The 20,237-nt window shown below is 33.6% G+C and overlaps 1 protein-coding gene across 5 annotated transcripts in view; it reads right to left on the bottom strand.

Annotated features, from left to right (window-relative positions):
• Window positions 1–20,237, bottom strand: part of LOC149783108 (dual specificity protein kinase CLK2-like) — an 86,304-nt gene that overhangs the window by 8,331 nt on the left and 57,736 nt on the right. For 2 of the 5 annotated variants that reach the window (XM_089931326.1, XM_089931330.1), the window contains 5 exons: window positions 19,581–19,710; window positions 17,226–17,308; window positions 16,312–16,391; window positions 12,128–12,218; window positions 1,053–1,435 (listed from right to left, as the gene is read on the bottom strand). In XM_089931326.1, coding sequence (XP_089787452.1) covers window positions 1,097–1,435; window positions 12,128–12,218; window positions 16,312–16,391; window positions 17,226–17,308; window positions 19,581–19,710 — 723 coding nt within the window. In that variant the 3' untranslated portion in view covers window positions 1,053–1,096. Of the gene's footprint in view, window positions 1–1,052; window positions 1,436–12,127; window positions 12,219–12,917; window positions 13,006–16,311; window positions 16,392–17,225; window positions 17,309–19,580; window positions 19,711–20,237 lie in introns of all 5 variants that reach the window. The other 3 variants (XM_089931327.1, XM_089931329.1, XM_089931328.1) reach the window with 3 other exon arrangements.

The following is a 20,237-nucleotide window of genomic DNA, read 5'->3' as shown; positions in this document are numbered from 1 at the left end:
TGTACAATTTGTTTCAACATACACATCTTTCACAGTGACATCAAAGCATGCGACTTCCAATCCAGTTTGTACTGCATCACACCTTTAGGTTTACCTTATCCCAAACCTCCTTGTACATTAACATTGATTTCTGCCATATGTATTTCTCAGAATTTACAAAAAATGACTTTCCAAAAGGAATCTGGATGCATGAGGATCCAAATCAAGTGAACAACTGCCATTTAAAGGTATGACAGAAATTTGCTTAAATGCAAAATGCAGATACCCTACTTTTACGAGACAGAGTTGTACTGAACAATATCTACATGCCAATGATCTAAATGTAAAACATAAGTGATTGAAGTATGCAACAGTGACCTACATTTGGTAATATCTTGTATTTCATAACAGTGACCTACATTTGGTAATATCTTGTATTGTATTTCATAACAGTGACCTACATTTGGTAATATCTTGTATTAAACATTATTCATCTACAAAGTTTCATAATGCTGCGACCAATAATGCTCAAGAATCTGACACAAAACATGACTGAATTCACTAAAGCATAAAATATATAGGTTATTACATCGAATTTTGGTAGAGGGATGTACTCGGCAAAATGAACTACATGCAAAACTTGGCCATGGAGTATAAAAAACCAGTGACCCATTCTTGGTTGATACATATCTACAAAATAGTGTGGATCTGGGACATGCTAGAAACTGATATAAATACAGAAGGTTTGACCAAAGGATGAACAGACAGAGGGACCCCAAAATATGCTACTTCCATATAGACAGTAGGGCACAAAAAGTTTTAATTAGAAGGCAGCACAGACTTGATGTAAAAATAGCTAACAAAGAATCTGGTGCATGAAATAGGAGCAAAAAAGAAGCATTAGGAAACAAACATCGTGCACAGTGGAGAAGTTAACTAAAAGAATGTAAAGCAATGCAAAGCAACTGTGGATACAGCCTTGGATAAAATGAAATTAAATGCAAACTTAAACACCAAACTCTAAAGAAAGTGTTAAGAGTTCTTTCTGAATAAGGTGATAGAAGGCAAATCACCTGGTAATAGTATCGGCATCAGTTTGACCTTCTTCAGCAAAGGTTCATTCGTTATCAGAACTTGTGGTATCATTAATTTGCCTAACATCGGAACCACATGAGCTTGCCTCGCCGACTAGGGGTTCGTGAACAATGTTAGCTTTGGAAGCTTCGTGGAAACATTCGGGGGTGGTTCCATTTGGCGTGGGGTTAGGGTAGTGACTGCTAGAGGTTGGTTTGGAATCAGGGACCGAATCCAACTTCTCTTCTGTACAGTTAGGCATGAAGAATGAGTGTTGCAAAGCCTCTTTAAGGGTTATTCGTTCCGAAGGGAGAAATTCCAACATTTTTTCAATCAAGTCAAAAAGTTGCAGGTGGTCCGTGCCCTTATCCCTTAGATAGTGCTGAAAGTGTAGCAAAATAATACGGATCAGGTTTCAGCACACCCAAAACTTGAAAGAAAGTAAAGACAAATAAAGCTGCATCGATTTTAAAAGCCAATCACATGCAAAAAACTAGGAATTTACAATACCTGATGAAATGGCTATCACTAAATATGTAATAACGAGATTCTGCTTCATAAATTGTTATAAACAAAACCAAACTGCCAAGTTCCCCTTGATGTAATTTTCTATTTCAGTAACATACTTCTTCCATTCCAGGCTCCATTTCATGTTATATGATGTGATGGACAGGAAATCTGGCCTCTAAATTTGTTTAAAAACAGTTACCAAATTAAGGCCATTCATAGCAAATCTTTCGGTGGTAAAGCGGAGTGAGTGGTAGTACTGATACTGGTGCCTCTACTTCATAGACAGGGTCACGATCTTGTAGCTTGGTGGGTGGGTGTTGTCAACACTGACAGACAATATTAATTTATTCTTTAATACCTAATGTTAGTTAATACTGAATGACGATTGGTATCATTCACCGAGTATATTTGATATTCCCATATAAATTGATCATCCTTTTAACTCTAATTTCACGATGTTATTATTCCAGGAATGCATGTGTAACTTTCCTAGGTATTAGAATCACTTCCAATTTTGGGCATATCTGGAATACTCTCGTCGTTATCTCTAATAATAGTTATGGGTCGCTTACAACATGATTCATTTTAAAGCTAAAACATACATTCATATTGCAAATTTTGACCAACTGAGACTGGGTTATATAGGTTTTTAGTTCAAATTTTTAAATTAGGTGTAGTTTTGTTGCTATCAGTAGCAGACTATCGTTTCCACTGCAAGCGTGTGCTTGCAGAATGTTTCCCTGCGGTCGCTACTCTGTGAACGGCAGAATTTTCCCTGCCAAGTGCAGAATTCTGCAGAATTTCGCAGAAGGCATAAAAGGCTTGTCAGCATCTCTACAGGGGCCTGTTCGGGTTTCCGAGCATCATGTTAAGAGCTTACAGAGCATGAGAAAATCTTACTTAGGAAGTGTGCAAGGAAAAGTTAACTCTTTTGCTTATTACTTTCCGCAAAATAGAATTCATAGTCGTTTCACTATATCTACGTAAATAAATGCCAAGAAATAATGTTTCTTGTATAGTAAATTTTGGATAGCTCTAAAACTAAGTCATAAAATCTACATCTACATACTAAAACCTTCAATGACCTTTATGGCAATTTCAGCTTAAATATTTGCTTATTAGTTAATAGCATTCCAATGGTATTTTCATGATCCTGTGAGGTCAAGTCAAGTGTTTCTTGCAGACCTTGTTTGAATAATGTTTATTACAAATGAATATCAAATTCTAATAATAATAATAGTAAGTGCATATTTGAATATAGAGCAAATGAGTGTTTCTCAAAGCTCTCTCCAATAGCTATTTGTTAGATTGTAAAGTGTTGTGTGTCTCTCAAGGCTCTGTTTGAAATTAACTTGTATGAGTTTAATGAAAGTCAATGTTTCAAAGTTGTTGTGGGGTTTAACGCCATTTTTTCAGCACACGATAGGATATACATGGCGGCCAGTGTTAATGGTGGAGGAAGAACCCGGGAAAACCCCGTGAAGAACCACTGACCCACAAGAAGCTACTGGCAAGCTTTCTCACATACCCACATTGGCCGAATCCGAGACTTGAACCCATGCAGACAGAGGTGAGATGGCAGTGATCCGTAACGGAGCGTGCTTTAGACCACTCAGTGCCCCCAATGTTTCAAAGTCTATAAGCAAACCATTATTTTAAAATAACATCTGAACACAAAACTTTGACACTGATAAATGTAAATATCAACTTCTGTCACAAAAGATGTTACTGAATTTGCTTGTGTTGTTCCAACTGCATACAACCACTGTGATGTAAAATAATCAATGAGTTTTTTGGAAGTGAGTCTTGTAACTTTTAATATAAGTCTGTGACTTAATAAATCACATGTAACTTAAATTGGAGTCTGCATTTCATCACTAGTCCCATTCTTATTCAAAGGATTCCCCACTTCATCAGAGAATCTGAGTTATGGTCTAAGTTTTACTCTAATGAGAGTTTATCGGCCATAGAGAACATAGGGAGTCATTGAGTGCTCACCAGAAGTTTGATGCTACCCTGTAACAATGAAATTCGTGTCAATTTGTAAACAATCATGCCAAAAAAAAAAAAGCCATCATGCACAAACATCATGCATCATATTCACATTTATGTTCAATTCCTCATTATTTACAAAATCAGACTAATTCATTTTTGTTCATCGTTATCTCCCAAAATGTTTAGCTCCAGAATGGATTCTGAAGACCACTTGGGTAACCATTTGAAATCTGAATATGGTTATTTTAGCAGGTGGTCTTTATATTCAGGTTTAAAGCATTTATGCATAAATCAGACCATTTGAATGTGATCTTTACTAGAAGGTTGTCTTGTCATTCAGTTACTGAAGTAGGTTTGACTGGATATAATTAAAGAAAATCTGTCTTGGCACAGATGATTTTGCATGGCCAGACTGATTTAAGTGTGGTTTATTATTCAGACCGATTTAAGTGTGGTTTATTAGTCAGACCGATTTAAGTGTGGTTTATTAGTCAGACCGATTTAAGTGTGGTTTATTAGTCAGACCAATTTAAGTGTGGTTTATTAGGCACACTGAGAGCAAGATACACAAATTTTTATACTGACCTTCAAATACACATACCTTTAATTAAGTGGCTGTCAAAATGAACTTTTTTTAAAGGAACAAATTATTTTAAACACGTGAAGTCTTATCAAGCTATAATTTCTGAACTCTCAATCTATTCTTGTACAAGAATACTTGTCTACTGAATTGATGACCACAATTATTGGCACTCCTGCGTTTTTGTGTGGAATGAAAGCAGTACAAAGCTGAGATGTGCACATAAGCGCAAGCAGAAGAGTAATTTTAAACAAAGAAATCTCAATCTGAAACCAAATACATGAATACATACATGCCAACCCCCAAAAGATATAAGCATAATTTTTGCTAATGTAGCAAAAGAGCATGAAAAGTGTAACATATATATATATACATATATTATTAGTACTAATATTAGTACCCATAGTTTGAGGCTACGGCATCGTAGCAAATATATTATATGCCATAGTTAACATCCACTGTATGCCCTAGTTAACATACACTGTATGCCCTAATTAACATACAATGTATGCCATAGTTAACATACACTGTATGCCATAGTTAACATCCACTGTATGAAAAATGCATTTATTTTCACTACTAACCTGGATCTGCAGATCAAAAATTCGGCAAAATCCATTTGGATTACAACCAGAATACAAACAAAAAAAAATACTGAAAAATTATTCATATTCAATATTCACTAATCTATGTGTCTAACTGTTGCTAAATGATTAAGTCCACAAATGCATCATTCTCATATATGTGTTCTTCTTTACAAACTTGTAAAGTGGTGCTGATTTGTTCTTTTCCTGATCAGACAAGTTTTTAAGTTTAAATCGACCCATCTACTCTAAGAATGTTTTTCCACAAGTCAAACGCTTCGTTTGCTTCATATCTAGCACCATTTTCTTTAAAAGTACAAACTAACTTTATTACCAATATAATGAATCAGCGAGACTAAGTATTTTCTTGGGAACGGGTCATATACAATAAAAAATGGGGAATGTACATGTCGATCATTGATTGACAAATTAGCTCTTGTACTAGTTTTAAAAGGCAGTCTTTTTTTAAAGAATAATCTTAAATTTTTATTAGTATTAGAAATGATAATATAAATGAAAAAAAACCCCACTATTTCTGTATATATTTTTATATGAATTTTTGAAAAGCATAATACATGTACAGCTGAATATAATATGTAATTTGGTGAAGAAAAACGATTATGGCAAAAGCATAATGATTATGTATGGGAATGCGGTATACAGAAAAGTACTGACAGAAAAGATATTTAGTGGAAAAGTAAACTAAACTGCAAAACAGCAAGATCTGCCATTGAAAGGAGTTGAATGGCTTATCTCAATGACAGAGCAACATGCTGCAAACTGTACAAGTACTCCCTCATTATAATGGTGTAAACGTCAAGACAAATGTGAATTATACGGAGATATTGATATATAATAATGCACATAATACCAGTATAAAATAATGACACAGCCTTATTATGGCAAAAGCATAATGACTGGCATGTATGGGAATGCGGTATACAGAAAAGTACTGACAGAAAAGATATTTAGTGGAAAAGTAAACTAAACTGCAAAACAGCAAGATCTGCCATTGAAAGGAGTTGAATGGCTTATCTCAATGACAAAGCAACATGCTGCAAACTGTACAAGTACTCCCTCATTATAATGGTGTAAACGTCAAGACAAATGTGAATTATACGGAGATATTGATATATAATAATGCACATAATACCAGTATAAAATAATGACACAGCCTTATTGTGATGCATCTCCGGATGTGATGTATGCAACAAACATCCTACTGCAAACAGTCATATATGCCAACAGCTAACCGTTTTTAAACAGCATTGACAGATCTGCCTGTAGGCAGTTTTGACTTTAGCCTGTTTCGGGAGGGCACTGAATCCTTCCTTATCTAGATAGTACACTGTCTCCTCTTTGTGCTACCAGTCTTAAACTTACTTAAGTTACTTACATTTAGTACAAACAAGTGTGCTTTACACGTGTAAAAAAAGGGACATTACCACACTTACATTATTCTGAAAGGCAACCAGCACCCTGCCCTGACCAATAGTCTTGGGAAAACACCAATGTACAATGACAGAAACAGTGCTCATTTCTGTCATGTTTTCTCAAACTCTGCTTTACAGACATGGGTTGTGTAATAAATAAAAGATTGATATCAATCCTGTGTCAAAAATAAATTAACTTTGTCAGGAAATTACAGTTCGATCACAATGACAAAACATAATTTTCAGGGAGATTTCAATTATTTCAGGCAGGATTTCAACACAGAAATTTTAATTGTACTTCTTGCAAAATGCTGTATATGAATCACTTTGAGAAAGGCAAGGAAACTCCTGGCTATAAGTAGCTTGGAAAGATTGTCCTAATCTTTTTCATATTTATAGACATCGTAGAATAGGTCACTGAATACAAGATTAACTTTGCAACAACTTTAACATGCTTTTAAAGAACTTCTGCACACTTTCAGTATTACTCTCTGTAGAGTTTTTAATAGTTTTTTCTTTAACTCATTCAGCCCCCGAGGTTTTTGTCGTCTTTGCCTGAAATGTGCGTAGGAAATACATTTGGGGGGCTATTTCTGAATACATCGTAATGCATTGGCTTTCAACAAATTTTCCATGAGACTAATGCCTAGTTGTATTAGAAACATCATTTTCCATTGGTTATTTTGCTTGCGCATGAGCAGAAGGGTAAAAGTTGGATTATTTGTTTTTGCCTAATGGACCCATCATTTTTGTATGGAGACCGCAATTTATTCCAAATGCCCACCTTATCCTAGTTTTTGAAAAGGTTCACCTGTCTGTGTGCAGTTAAGACCGGTATGCCTTACATGCGAGGACAAAATAGGTTTTCCATCTGTATTTTGTAGTGCAACTAGAACTTCCAGTTTATTTGGTATCATTTTATAACTATATCTGTCAGCTGTTTTTCAAATACCACCCACACTGGTGTATCTTAAATCACCTTGATGCTGCAGAGCTCGGAAGTAGGGTACAGCCTCATCACACCAACAGACAGAATCGGGGCTGAATCAGTTAAAGGAAACACATTATTTGGGAGGGGGTTTGGGGGGATGATAAGACAATTTTTTTTTTTAAATGTGGGTGTGTGGGAGGAATGGTCCGATTTCTTGAGTCTCCAGCGGGAGGATTGGCAGGTCTGACAGGACAAAAGCAAGAGTTCTGTAGAATATTCTATACCAAATATCGTCAAGAAGAGGGAGCATAAAAAAGCAAGAGTTCTGTAGAATACCAAATATCGTCAAGAAGAGGGAGCATAAAAAAGCAAGAGTTCTGTAGAATATTCTATACCAAATATCGTCAAGAAGAGGGAGCATAAAAAAGCAGGTTGCCGTAAACACCTTTTGCTTATGATGAACAGTAACCTTCCTGATGATTCCATCCATCAGATTTTAGGACAAGTCAGAATTTAGGACTAGTCAGATTTTAGGACTAGTCAGTGTCAGAAAAACCTACGGTAAAATCAGAATCTTGAATTGGACGTCTGTGCCAACAAAGCTGTTGCAAAATGATACCCATGTCTTCCTTGTTGGCAAGTAAAGAGGTTGAATGGGGATATATTAGAACAAGCTCTGGTGAATATACATTACTTGGTAACAGAAGCATACATTCCAAAAGTAATTACATGAAATTCAGTATTCTCCATACTGGAATTGGTGCCAGACTATTACGAACAAATCACAGAAATGCAGCTAAGGAAGACATAGATATAAGCAAGATAAATATAAGGAAGACACAGATATAAGGAAGATAAATATAAGGAAGACCTAGATATAAGCAAGACATAAATATAAGGAAGACATAGATATAAGCAAGATAAATATAAGGAAGACAGATATAAGCAAGACATAAATATAAGGAAGACATAGATATAAGATAAATATAAGGAAGACAAGATATAAGCAAGATAAATATAAGGAAGACAGATATAAGCAAGACATAAATATAAGGAAGATATAGATATAAGCAAGATAAATATAAGGAAGACATAGATATAAGGAAGATAAATAAAAGGAGGACATAGATATAAGCAAGACATAAATATAAGGAAGACAGATATAAGCAAGATAAATATAAGACAGATATAAGCAAGATAAATATAAGGAAGACATAGATATAAGCAAGACAAATATAAGGAAAACAGATATAAGCAAGATAAATATAAGGAAGACATATAAGCAAGATAAATATAAGGAAGACATAGATATAAGCAAGACAAATATAAGGAAGACAGATATAAGCAAGATAAATATAAGGAAGACATAGATATATGCAAGATAAATATAAGGAAGACATAGATATAAGGAAGATAAATATAAGGAAGACACAGATATAAGCAAGACATAAATATAAGGAAGACATAGATATAAGCAAGATAAACATAAGGAAGACATAGATATAAGCAAGACATAAATATAAGGAAGACAGAGATATAAACAAGACATACATATAAGGAAGACATAGATATAAGCAAGACATAAATATAAGGAAGACATAGATATAAGCAAGATAAATATAAAAATTATTCTCAGCCGACAGAAATTTACTAATGTAACACTGTGACTGACAGTAACCAAGGATTTGTACATCATGTTTAGCTTGACAGAAATTTACTAATGTAACACTGTGACTGACAGTAACCAAGGATTTGTACATCATGTCTAGCTTGACAGAAATTTACTAATGTAACACTGTGACTGACAGTAACCAAGGATTTGTACATCATGTTTAGCTTGACAGAAATTTACTAATGTAACACAGCGACTGACAGTAACCAAGGATTTGTTCATCATGTCTAGCTTCCGTCAAGACAGACTCGAACATTACTAATATTGCCTTTTTCTACTCCAGACGGAAATAGCTTTCATGATGTAATAACAATGTAAACTGACAACGTTAATCTAATTTTCACACTGGATTGATATCAATCTTTTATTTATTACACAACCCATGTAAAGCAGTTTGAGAAAACCAGACAGAACTGTGCACTGAGTTTTTAAGCATATTCCAACAGATACACCTCTCCCTCAGTAACATGGTCAACTGAGTTTATAAGCATATTCCAACAAATACACCTCTCCCTCAGTAACATGGTCAACTGAGTTTATAAGCATATTCCAACAAATACACCTCTCCCTCAGTAACATGGTCAACGCTTACAATTGCATGGGCAAGCATGGATCACATTTTTTCCTCTCTAGATGATCTTCAATAAATTAGACCCTAGCCAGGTTCAAACAACCTGAATTTGCATTTTATTTTTTTATTTTGCTGTATAAAAACTCTGAAAGTTTTGATGATTTATAGTTGCCTTTTCTTATAAACCAGACTTAATTCCCAAGTAATATTTTCTAAGGCAAATCAAAGCAGGTGACAATGAATTACAAGTCCAACACTCCACCAACTAAGTGACCATGACTGCCACAAAAAACATATATCATGAGTGACATTAATACAAAAAGTTTTATGTGATTAGAAACAACTTTCAATATTCTTTCTCTCAAGATATTTATTTACAAGTGTAAAAATAATCTCAAAAAAGGCTCAAATACCAAGCCAAAGAAAACAATAACAAGAACATTGAGTGCCTAGTAATAAGTCCTACAACTAAGCTAAACACTTGAACATGAAATTAATTTTTCACATATTCATAAAACAAGCAGAGACCAAAAATACAAAACAAGCAGAGACCAAAAATACAGACGAAAACAAGCAGACCAAAAATACAGACAAAACAAGCAGAGACCAAAAACACAGACAAAACAAGCAGAGACCATGCCAAAAACATGGACAAAATAAGCAGAGACCATGCCAAAAACAATGACAAAATAAGCAGAGACCATGCCAAACACACAGACAAAACAAGCATTTTCTCATTACACTGAAAAACTATTCAAACAATCTATAAACATGTCACACTGTTGAACAGCATTGTGATACATCCTTCTATAAACATGTCGCACTGTTGAATGGCATTGTGATACATATTATTAACATGTCACACCGTCGAATGGTATTGTGATACATCGTTCTATAAACATGCCACACTGTTGAATGGTATTGCGAGACATCATTCTATAAACTACAGTAGCAGAGTAGAACGAATGGATTTCATTCAGCTTTGGTCGTTTTGAGTACAATAACCAAGCGATCAATTTCTGATTCAGTTCTGTGACTATCTTGTGGCTTTAGGACTTGGGCAACCCTGGCAAGACAGCTTTTTTATCAGGATAAACTGGTAAAAATCTATGTTATACACTAATAAATGATAAGCAATCTCAAACGTATCAGTTCAACAAATCTTTTAAAATTACCTTAAACACTGGTCTTATAATTCAACATCATGCTCAATAATGTACAAAAATAATTTTTTGACAGTTTAAAGAAAACAAAAGAAAGGAGTTAATAATGGGCACATGTGGTTGAATAGGAGCAAAATATGCAACATAAAATTTGATAGTTCATTTGTTTCTGGTAAACTATATAGTCAACATTTAGACATGCAAACTCCTACTGATATGTATAAAAAAATGACCCCCCCCCCCCAACAGATTCTAACAATAATTGGAATGCTTCTGTTTGGAATAACTGTAGTATATGGGTTTTTTTTGGTAGAGATGTTCTCCTCGCTGGCCATTCATTTCAAGATCTTTCTTCGATCTTCTCATCTCAATTAGTTCAGTAAGCTGACATGATTTCCAGCTGGTCGGTGCTTTGCAACTGAAGCATCACCAACAGAAAGGCAGAGATTGCTTCAAGTGAATTTCTTTTGTGATACATGTGTTTAGATTTCTATTATTATCATGCATTAAGGGTTTCCATAAACTGAAAACTGATGTTCAAGTTTTGGTTTGCTCAATTTGAATTTGACAGAAGTGATAACAATTGTGTAATTTTGAAGAAAAATATCAAAATGATTTGGTTAAAACTGGATTTAAAATCATGAAAATAATTGCTGAAGAATGAACTTCCCTAACCAAAGGTAAAGAAACATTTCTAATGTTTCATTCAAGTAGTAAAAGTTTAAAACTAACATTTCAAATTGAACCTCTGCAATATATACCTTAGATGCTGTGTTCATTTTGTGCTAATGATTAATCACAAAATAATCTGGACTACAACTCAGAGTCCCACTTGAAGGGAAGGCATAAATACAACTTTGGTAAAACTTTTCTCATGCAATGTTATTTTTGCTGTTTAACATTAAATAAAAGCTCAAATGTGTACATATTAACATGTCTGTGATCAGTGCCTTACGGTATTTCAGCTTCTGCTATATTTTAATTTGTAAAAAAAAATAGTACATTAGAATTGGGATGAGTCTTGTATTTTACAATTTGAGATTTGACTGTCCCAAATATCTTTTTACAGACTTGACTATTTGTGACAGTAACAGCAATATTAACATCACCAAATCATCAAATACAAGACTTCTCTCCTAATACAGTCAGCTTTTGCAATATACACCAACTACCAGCTAAATTACCATCTACTATTCTACTAATACACTTGGCTTTTTCAACATAAACAAGTTGCCACCCAATTAGTCACTATTCTCCTAATTTACTCCGCTTTTTTCAATATACACCAGCAGCCAGCTAAATTGCAGTCTGCTATTCTAATTCATAGTTGGCTTTCTCAATATACATCAGCAACCATCTAAATTACAGTCAACAATTCTAGCTATCTACTTTTACAACACTGTCACATACTTTTTTAAATTGCTGAACTGAATCAGCCTTGTACTTTCAATTTTGAGCTGGCTGCTGCAATAAGGAGGCCACACTGTGCACCAATATTGGCAAAAATATATATGGAATTTTCCAGAAGTGTTTATCCAAGGACAACTTCATAATACAGAACTAGGTCCCCTTCTGTAGAGGTTAGACTTGGTAAATGTTAATGGCTCAGTAACTAGACCAAGGTGAGCATCCTACCTTGAAAGGTTTACAATTTTCCCTCACATATCGGCCCGCTGAATTCTTCTCATCCCAGTCAAGGCGACCATGGTAGAAATACTTGGTTTTTCTTCACAAAAAAAGATACAAACCAAAATGAGACATCCATGCAGTTTTTAAGCCATGCAATGACTGTACATTTAACGACACAAGATTGTTAGTAATACATGCTATAATGTTGATGTCTGCTCAACAAAACTTTCAAAGGCTTAGTTAGAAATCTCCAGCTGTAAGATGTACAATAGTGTACAAGATCATGAAACCTTGTCCATTCTGAGTCATACTGTATTTTTTTTTTCATCTAAAAGCTGGAGTTTATTAAATGATGCGAGATCATATCACCTAGAAAAAGGCAATTCTTTGAATACCAAATAAACTGGTGTTGTTTTCCCCTGAACTTTAATTATGCCCAAATTTTGGGAAAATGCGGCTGGAAAAAGAATTTTGGGGGCCATCTTAAAAACAAATAGTAAAAAAAAAAAATTAATAAAAATTCAAAATATACAAAACCCAACGTTAATGGCTTCTGAATTTTTAATAATTACTATAAATCTTTCTTTACTGCAGTCCTCAAACAATGATTAAATATTCTTTAATACACCGAAAGTATGAACAGACATCAAACTGAGCCATGCCACTGTCAAACAAAAACTAAAAATGAGATTACAGTGTTTATGCAGGTAATGTATAAAAGAACAGACAGTGTAATTTAGCCAAGACTACTCAGTGACATGGACAAATGGCCACTGGCATGGGATGCATTACTTACGTAGAGGGGCCGACAGTTCTCGCGAACATAGCGCCCTGCTGACGATGTTGGATCCCAGTCCAGGCGTCCATGCCAGAAGAAACTGGTTCTTCAAAGTTGAGAGAATGAGGATGATTTGATATATGTAAAACTATTTTTTATTTTCATACATTTCTTTTGATATATTTTTGTACTGTTCAACCAAAAATAGATGGCAGAGATAAAGATAATATTTCAAGTTTGCTTCTGAATCTGAGAAACTAAACGTTTTTTAACATACATTTATTTCTAATTAATGAGATTCCATTCGATCATCAAATCAATATTTCTTAGTAGTCTAAGTTTCTTTAGAACTGGCATTTAGTCCATTTCTTCAATATGTATCAAGGTGTATATCCAAGTTTCTTTAAAAAAAGGCATTTAATTAAAGTATTGTGTATATCTATATAATCAAACAGTAAATCCAAGTTTCTTTAAAAAAGGCATTTAATCAAAGTATTGTGTATATATAATCAAACATTAAATCCTTTAAAAAGGGCATTTAGTTGATTTATTCAGTATGTATCAAGCAGTACATCAAAGCTTGATTAAAATGGACATTTAATCCATTTTTTTAATGATTAAAGGCACTTTAAAAAATATGGATCAATCACTGAATATGCCTGCGTTTATATTTATGAGGTACCAATAATTATGGACATAAAGGCACAGAGAAGCTCTTTTTTTTGCAAACTTGTCAACATCCTGTATTAAATGATCAATGGATTATAGTGATTGCAGGACAGAAAGAACATTGACGTCATGGAAATTTTGAAATGAAGATCACACTGTTATTCAGTATAATTGTTTTTCGCCAAATTCTATACTGAATATCAGGGTGCACAGTCTACATTAGTACATGTTATACATAACGAAACATGGTACATACCAAGTTGTGTAATTGCAAAGAAATGATTTTGTTGGAGAAAACAAAATCAACGTAAAATTTAACCAAATATACTGAAATCTGAAATATAGGTTATAGTAACAAATTTGTACGGAACGTTTTACTACAATGACAGATCTAAATATCAATTTATGTGACTCTTACAACAAAAGTATTTGAGAAAACAACCGAACCCCAGATACTACAGAGAAAAACACATTAACATATCTTACTCAAATTGACTAGACATGTGAAACCCAATCCATGCAACCAAAGATCTTAATCTAAAGCAAGTTGTTCAAATAAAATACCTGATTAAACTTTTGTCTAGAGATCTGCACTAACCAAAAGAACTGTGCTCAGTGCAAAAAGGCAAAAGGTAAAAATCACTGACAACCAAAAAAACAGGTCAGTCACCATTTTGACTCCATAGAAAATAGTGCAAGACACAATAGGCTAAATGCAGACATTAACCAAAATCACAGGGAAAAATTTTAAAAGGAAAGTTTTAGAATCAAGTGGTCAGATCAGCACCAACTTGTATGATTTTAAGGAAAATTGTGAAAATGGTCTAAACCTAATTTGAATCTTGAATCCAGACAGAGATATCTAAAAGTGAGATTTGCCTTAAACCTGGCCAAACATTATCAGTGCCAAGTGTTTGACACAGTTGCCCCTCCATGTAATGCTATAAGGAATGACCATATCTTTTGTAACCTGGAAAAAGGAAGCATCTGTTACAACAGGAATTTCAAGTGTTCATCTAACATTAAATTTAAAGAGAAAAAGTGAAATGTCTGCCACAAATTCTTTGCAGTGAGTAGCATTTTGTATTACTAAACAAATTTCAGACATTTCATGTCAAATTAACAAGACACTGAATTTCTGTTTATTATAAAATACTTAGAAATTTCCACTGCTTTTGCATGGCCATGTCTTAGAGCAAAATAAGGATGACTTAGAAACAGATCCTTAGTTAACTGATCGAATCAGACAAAATCTAGTTCTATTACATGGCCATTTCTAAGTTCTGTGAGAAGTCATCCAAATACAGCACACATCGAATAAAACAAAGCTCAAGGGACCAAAAAAGGCAGTTATATCTGAATGTCTTTATAAATGAGAAAATAGATCAAACAGGAAGGGATGTTCTAAAAATCCGATAATTTGTTACCTCTGACTTCTTTCTAAATAGAATTCAGAATGCGTGTGTTTTGGATTTTGAACATGGCTTCATCAATTTCATTCATACCTCAATTATGTCTCTTGTGTGGCATTTTACAGTGATGTCTAGCATCATGCCACAGACATATAGCATCATGTTCCACCCAGTGACATTACCCTGACACCAGGCCAACCAATCCTAATACTAACCTCTTAATGCTGAGCGCCAAGAGAGGCAGCTGCTAGTACCATGTTTTAGAAGTCTTTGGTAGGATTCAGCTGGGGCTCGAACCTAACACCTCCCAGATCTGAGGTGTACGCTCTAACCACATAGGACACCAAAGCAAAATTCATTGCATTTCAAATTTGTAAAAATACAAATGTTCCCATCCTTAAGAGTTACAACACAGGATTTTAATTATGTTACATCATGATGATGATGATGAAGGGGAAAACTTCATGCAATAAAAATATATTCATAATAAAGAAAGTAACCTCAGTACCTGTCACAATGAAATTATGAATTAAATATTAGTTTCTCTTGACATTACAGTCTACTTTGTTAAAAATCCAAATTTTGATACAACTTCGTACTAATTTTAACCAGCAAGGTAATGATGATTTCAAAGCGATATATACGCATACACAAAAAATACTGTTCATTCAAATAGATGATTGTATACATTAAATTCATTCTAGATACAAAAATATCTAATTAATGCATACATCTAATCTAAAGCAATACTCATATTATTTCTACAGTATAGTTTGCAATTAAACCTATATATAAAATTAAACACATTTTAAAGGAACAATAAAATGAAGCAAAGGGCTACAAAATCTGTAATAAAATGTTAAATCAAGACAAAATTAAGAAAAAAACATTTCATGTTCATTTCGGTGAAACAACAATCTGTCCATAATTTTACTTTAAAATTTTCAAGCGAAGTGTTATTTAAAAAATATGGCCACACAATAGTTCTTGATAACAAATTTCTTCTGAAATTCTTGAGCAATAAAAAAAAAAAGTATACTAAATGCAAAATTCTAACCTTGTTTGATTTACAAATATTTTAAGAAAAAAAAAAATCAATGGTCAATCTGATCAGCTTAAAGTAACAAAGCAAAAAGTAAAATCAGTTGACCTGACCTTGTTTGTTTTTTTTATTTAACTTTAAATATTAATTTTTTGCATCCTTAACACATACCTTACCATTTTAATGAACAAACTTAAACGACTCCCAGAATTTTAAATAATGTGGAGCCATCATCTTGAAATCAATCCTACTTTATCTTCCGAGTCAGCCTTTCCAATTAGAAACTTACTTGGTCTTCTTGGCCATTCTGTATGGAATAGTACCAAGAATCCTCTCCATCATTGCCAAGTGTTCCTTGTTGTCATGTGTCTACAATTAAAAAAAAAACAAACAAAAACAGATGAAAATTTAATATCATAAAATATAAAGTTTTGAAGTTAGTTCCTGTGGTGCACATACTGGATGTGAGATTGGCACCATTTTCATTTAGGACAAAGTAGATATCACAAGAAGTCTTTTGGTCAAACCCTACACCGTAATGATTATCCATTCAAAGAAGCAGTGACAACAAGATTTTCACAACAGCCTTCATTGCAGCCATACTGGATATATGCCTGGCAGCATTTTCAATTAGGATCAACTAGATATCGTAATATTGCTGACATAGCCATCAAATAAATGTGATAAATAAATTTTAATTAATAAAGATAAAACTTTCAGATGTTTATTATTTTCACAGTGACAGTCTTATGACACTGACTATGACATATGCATTAGAACCGAATGTAACTGCATGTCTACCTTTTTTCAAATTCAGCAAGTATTTGAAAAAGTGCTTACAATAAATGAATAATCAGTGAAATTATTTCATTGATCCATTGCAAAAAGCTTTTAGTGAATTATAACTATACTTGCTCATTTTTTAAAAGGGGATTCAGTCAATTTGGTGGGAATATGCATACACTTCTGATTGCAGAAATGAGACAGGAACTACCTGGTAATCTTGAAGATAAATATATATTTATAGTACTACCTTACCAATGTGTCAGGTATGAAAAGCAACTGACTTAAAATGTGATTTTTAAAAACATGGCACCTTTACATTGTAAACAATGCTAATACTATCATCACGGGAAAACATGCAACTCTGTCTCACTGTTCTTGACAGTAAAGTCAAAATCCAACAAGATTAACACTACTTACCTGAAATAATGTGAAGCCTGTGTAAAGTTCAAACATGATACATCCAATACTCCAGACATCACAAGGTTGTGACCATCCCAATTCTGTAAGAGAAATTTTAGTCCTGTAAATGTCTAGTGATTTTCAATGTTGGAAATCATGATGAAAATTCAGAAAAAAATTCTGGCATTTCTCATACACAGTTTAATATCGTTTCAAACTGTTGTTATCCTATTATTGGCTTTATACAACATGAAGCAGGTCATTTCAAATTGTTTAGGTATCATTATGGTTAATCCACATCAGGCTATGGTATTTAATCTGTACTTCTGTCTGACCCCAAAACTGACAGGGCTCTTGCTTATCCCAAGCCAGCCACAAAGTTTAGTAAATGCAGATGCTGGATGTTGTAAGGAAATGAAAAAACCTAATGGACGGACATACATTTTCTGTGACTTGTGATCTCAATCCATGACCAAAAAGGACAAAATGTATTGAGGAATTAATTGTCTTAGCTTCCAAAGCCAAAAATTAGAGGAAATCGGGAAATATAAGCGAAAGAAAAAAATCAAACCAAAACCTTCGAACAATTTTTTTTAGACTAACTCTGACCTAAAGGTAAGCAAGAAGGAAACAGAATTAATGGTCCAAGTATGACAAGACATATTGCATTTGTAAATAAATGCAAATAAAAACATTAACCAAAACAAATTGTTCACGATGATGCCCAACAGCCATCATATATGTAAGTAGTTCTTCATTCCCATCAACATGGCAGGCATTTGCACAAAACTGAAAGGCCTTTATGACAAAACCTTTTTGTCAAATTTAGAGAATTCTCTTGAGCTGTTTTGGTAACAAGTCTCAGCAATCATATCTAAAAGTGTGTAAAGTATAATTTGAGAACAATTTACATGCTGTCATGCTAAGATGTCTTCTGCCATGTTTCGTCTAAGTCTGTTTAGCAATTTTTTTAGAAACAGTTTAATAATTTTTTCCATAATGAAATGACTCACGTGTACAAACATGAAAATCTTTAAACCAAAGTGTCTTCCCTTTAAACTGGTGAAATAGGTTCAAAGGTTCTTAAGAAGTTAAAAATAACAAATGCTGAGGACAGTCACAAGACCATACCATAAGTCTTATGGCCTTGTATGGTAAAATACACATGGTCGTATGGCTTTGAAAGGCAAAAATTAATTTCTGATATTGGGCTCTCATATAATATTCAATGTTAATTCATTTTTAAGTAAAAACATGGCTTGGGCTCTCATACAATATTCAGTGGTAATTCAGACACTTTAAGTAAAAACATGGCTTGGGCTCTCATACAATATTCAATGTTAATTCATTTTTAAGTAAAAACATGGCTTGGGGTCTCATACAATATTCAATGTTAATTCAGACACTTTAAGTAAAAACATGGCTTGGGCTCTCATACAGTATTCAATGGTAATTCATTTTTAAGTAAAACATGGCTTGGGCTCTCATACAATATTCAATGTTAATTCATTTTTAAGTAAAAACATGGCTTGGGCTCCCATACAATATTCAATGTTAATTCAGACACTTTAAGTAAAAACATGGCTTGGGCTCTCATACAATATTCAATGGTAATTCATTTTTAAGTAAACACATGGCTTGGGTTCTCATACAATATTCAATGTTAATTCATTTTTAAGTAAAAACATGGCTTGGGCTCTCATACAATATTCAGTGTTAATTCAGACACTTTAAGTAAAAACATGGCTTGGGCTCTCATACAATATTCAATGTTAATTCATTTTTAAGTAAAAACATGGCTTGGGCTCTAATACAATATTCAATGGTAATTCATTTTTAAGTAAAAACATGGCTTGGGCTCTCATACAATATTCAATGGTAATTCATTTTTAAGTAAACACATGGCTTGGGCTCTCATACAATATTCAATGGTAATTCATTTTTAAGTAAAAACAGGGCTTGGGCTCTCATACAATATTCAATGTTAATTCATTTTTAAGTAAACACATGGCTTGGGCTCTCATACAATATTCAATATTAATTCATTTTTAAGTAAAAACAGGGCTTGGGCTCTCATACAATATTCAATGTTAATTCATTTTTAAGTAAAAACAGGGCTTGGGCTCTCATACAATATTCAATGTTAATTCAGACACTTTAAGTAAAAACAGGGCATGGGCTCTCATACAATATTCAATGTTAATTCAGACATTTTAAGTAAAAACATGGCTTGGGCTCTCATACAATATTCAATGTTAATTCAAACATTTTAAGTAAAACTGGGACTTGGGTCCTTGTACAATATTCAACGTTAATTCAGACTTGGAAATCTTACACAGAATGTACAAGATTATGATGGTGTGGATTACTCACCCAATATGACCTCTGGTGATCTGTAATGCCTGGTGGAGACTATTGTACTGTGGTGCTCATGGTCAAATGTAGCTGACCCAAAATCTATCAACCGAATGTCTGTTTTCTTCACTTTCCTCTCATCTCTCTTCTAAAAGAACAGAAAATCAATGGCAACAAGAGGCCTGAGAAGGGACTAATGCTCTACTTGTACATGACACCACCACTCATGTACAATTTTAATTATTGCTTTTATAAGTCACAGTTTGGGCATAGAGAGTGTAATCTATATATGCCTGAATTACAGAAATATGAAGAAGATACATTTATTTTTGTTACCAACTTGTATCTGCAGCTGGTCAAAATGGGCAAAAGCCATATGGAATAGAAGCATAATACAAACACATAATATACTGAAAAATTATTTATATTCAGCAATCACTTCAATATGTCTACATGTGCAAACTGGAATTTTACAATGAACATGACAATGTGCTCAGCATGCAGCTTTACATTACTCCCACATTCTTCTTCGAAAGTTTGTCAAGTGGTGTTGATTTGTCCTTTTTTTCTGATCTGACATATTTTGAAGATTAAAAAGATCCATCTGCTGTAACATTTTCCGTCATATAACATCCCCAACTTTTGCGTCATATAACATTCACAACTTTTGCGTCA

Source organism: Sinohyriopsis cumingii, chromosome 14, assembly GCF_028554795.1.
Source record: "Sinohyriopsis cumingii isolate HCF-2022 chromosome 14, ASM2855479v2, whole genome shotgun sequence".
Taxonomy (NCBI): domain Eukaryota; kingdom Metazoa; phylum Mollusca; class Bivalvia; order Unionida; family Unionidae; genus Sinohyriopsis; species Sinohyriopsis cumingii.
The sequence above is the reverse complement of the archived record's forward strand: the minus strand, read 5'-3'. Positions and strand labels throughout refer to the sequence as shown.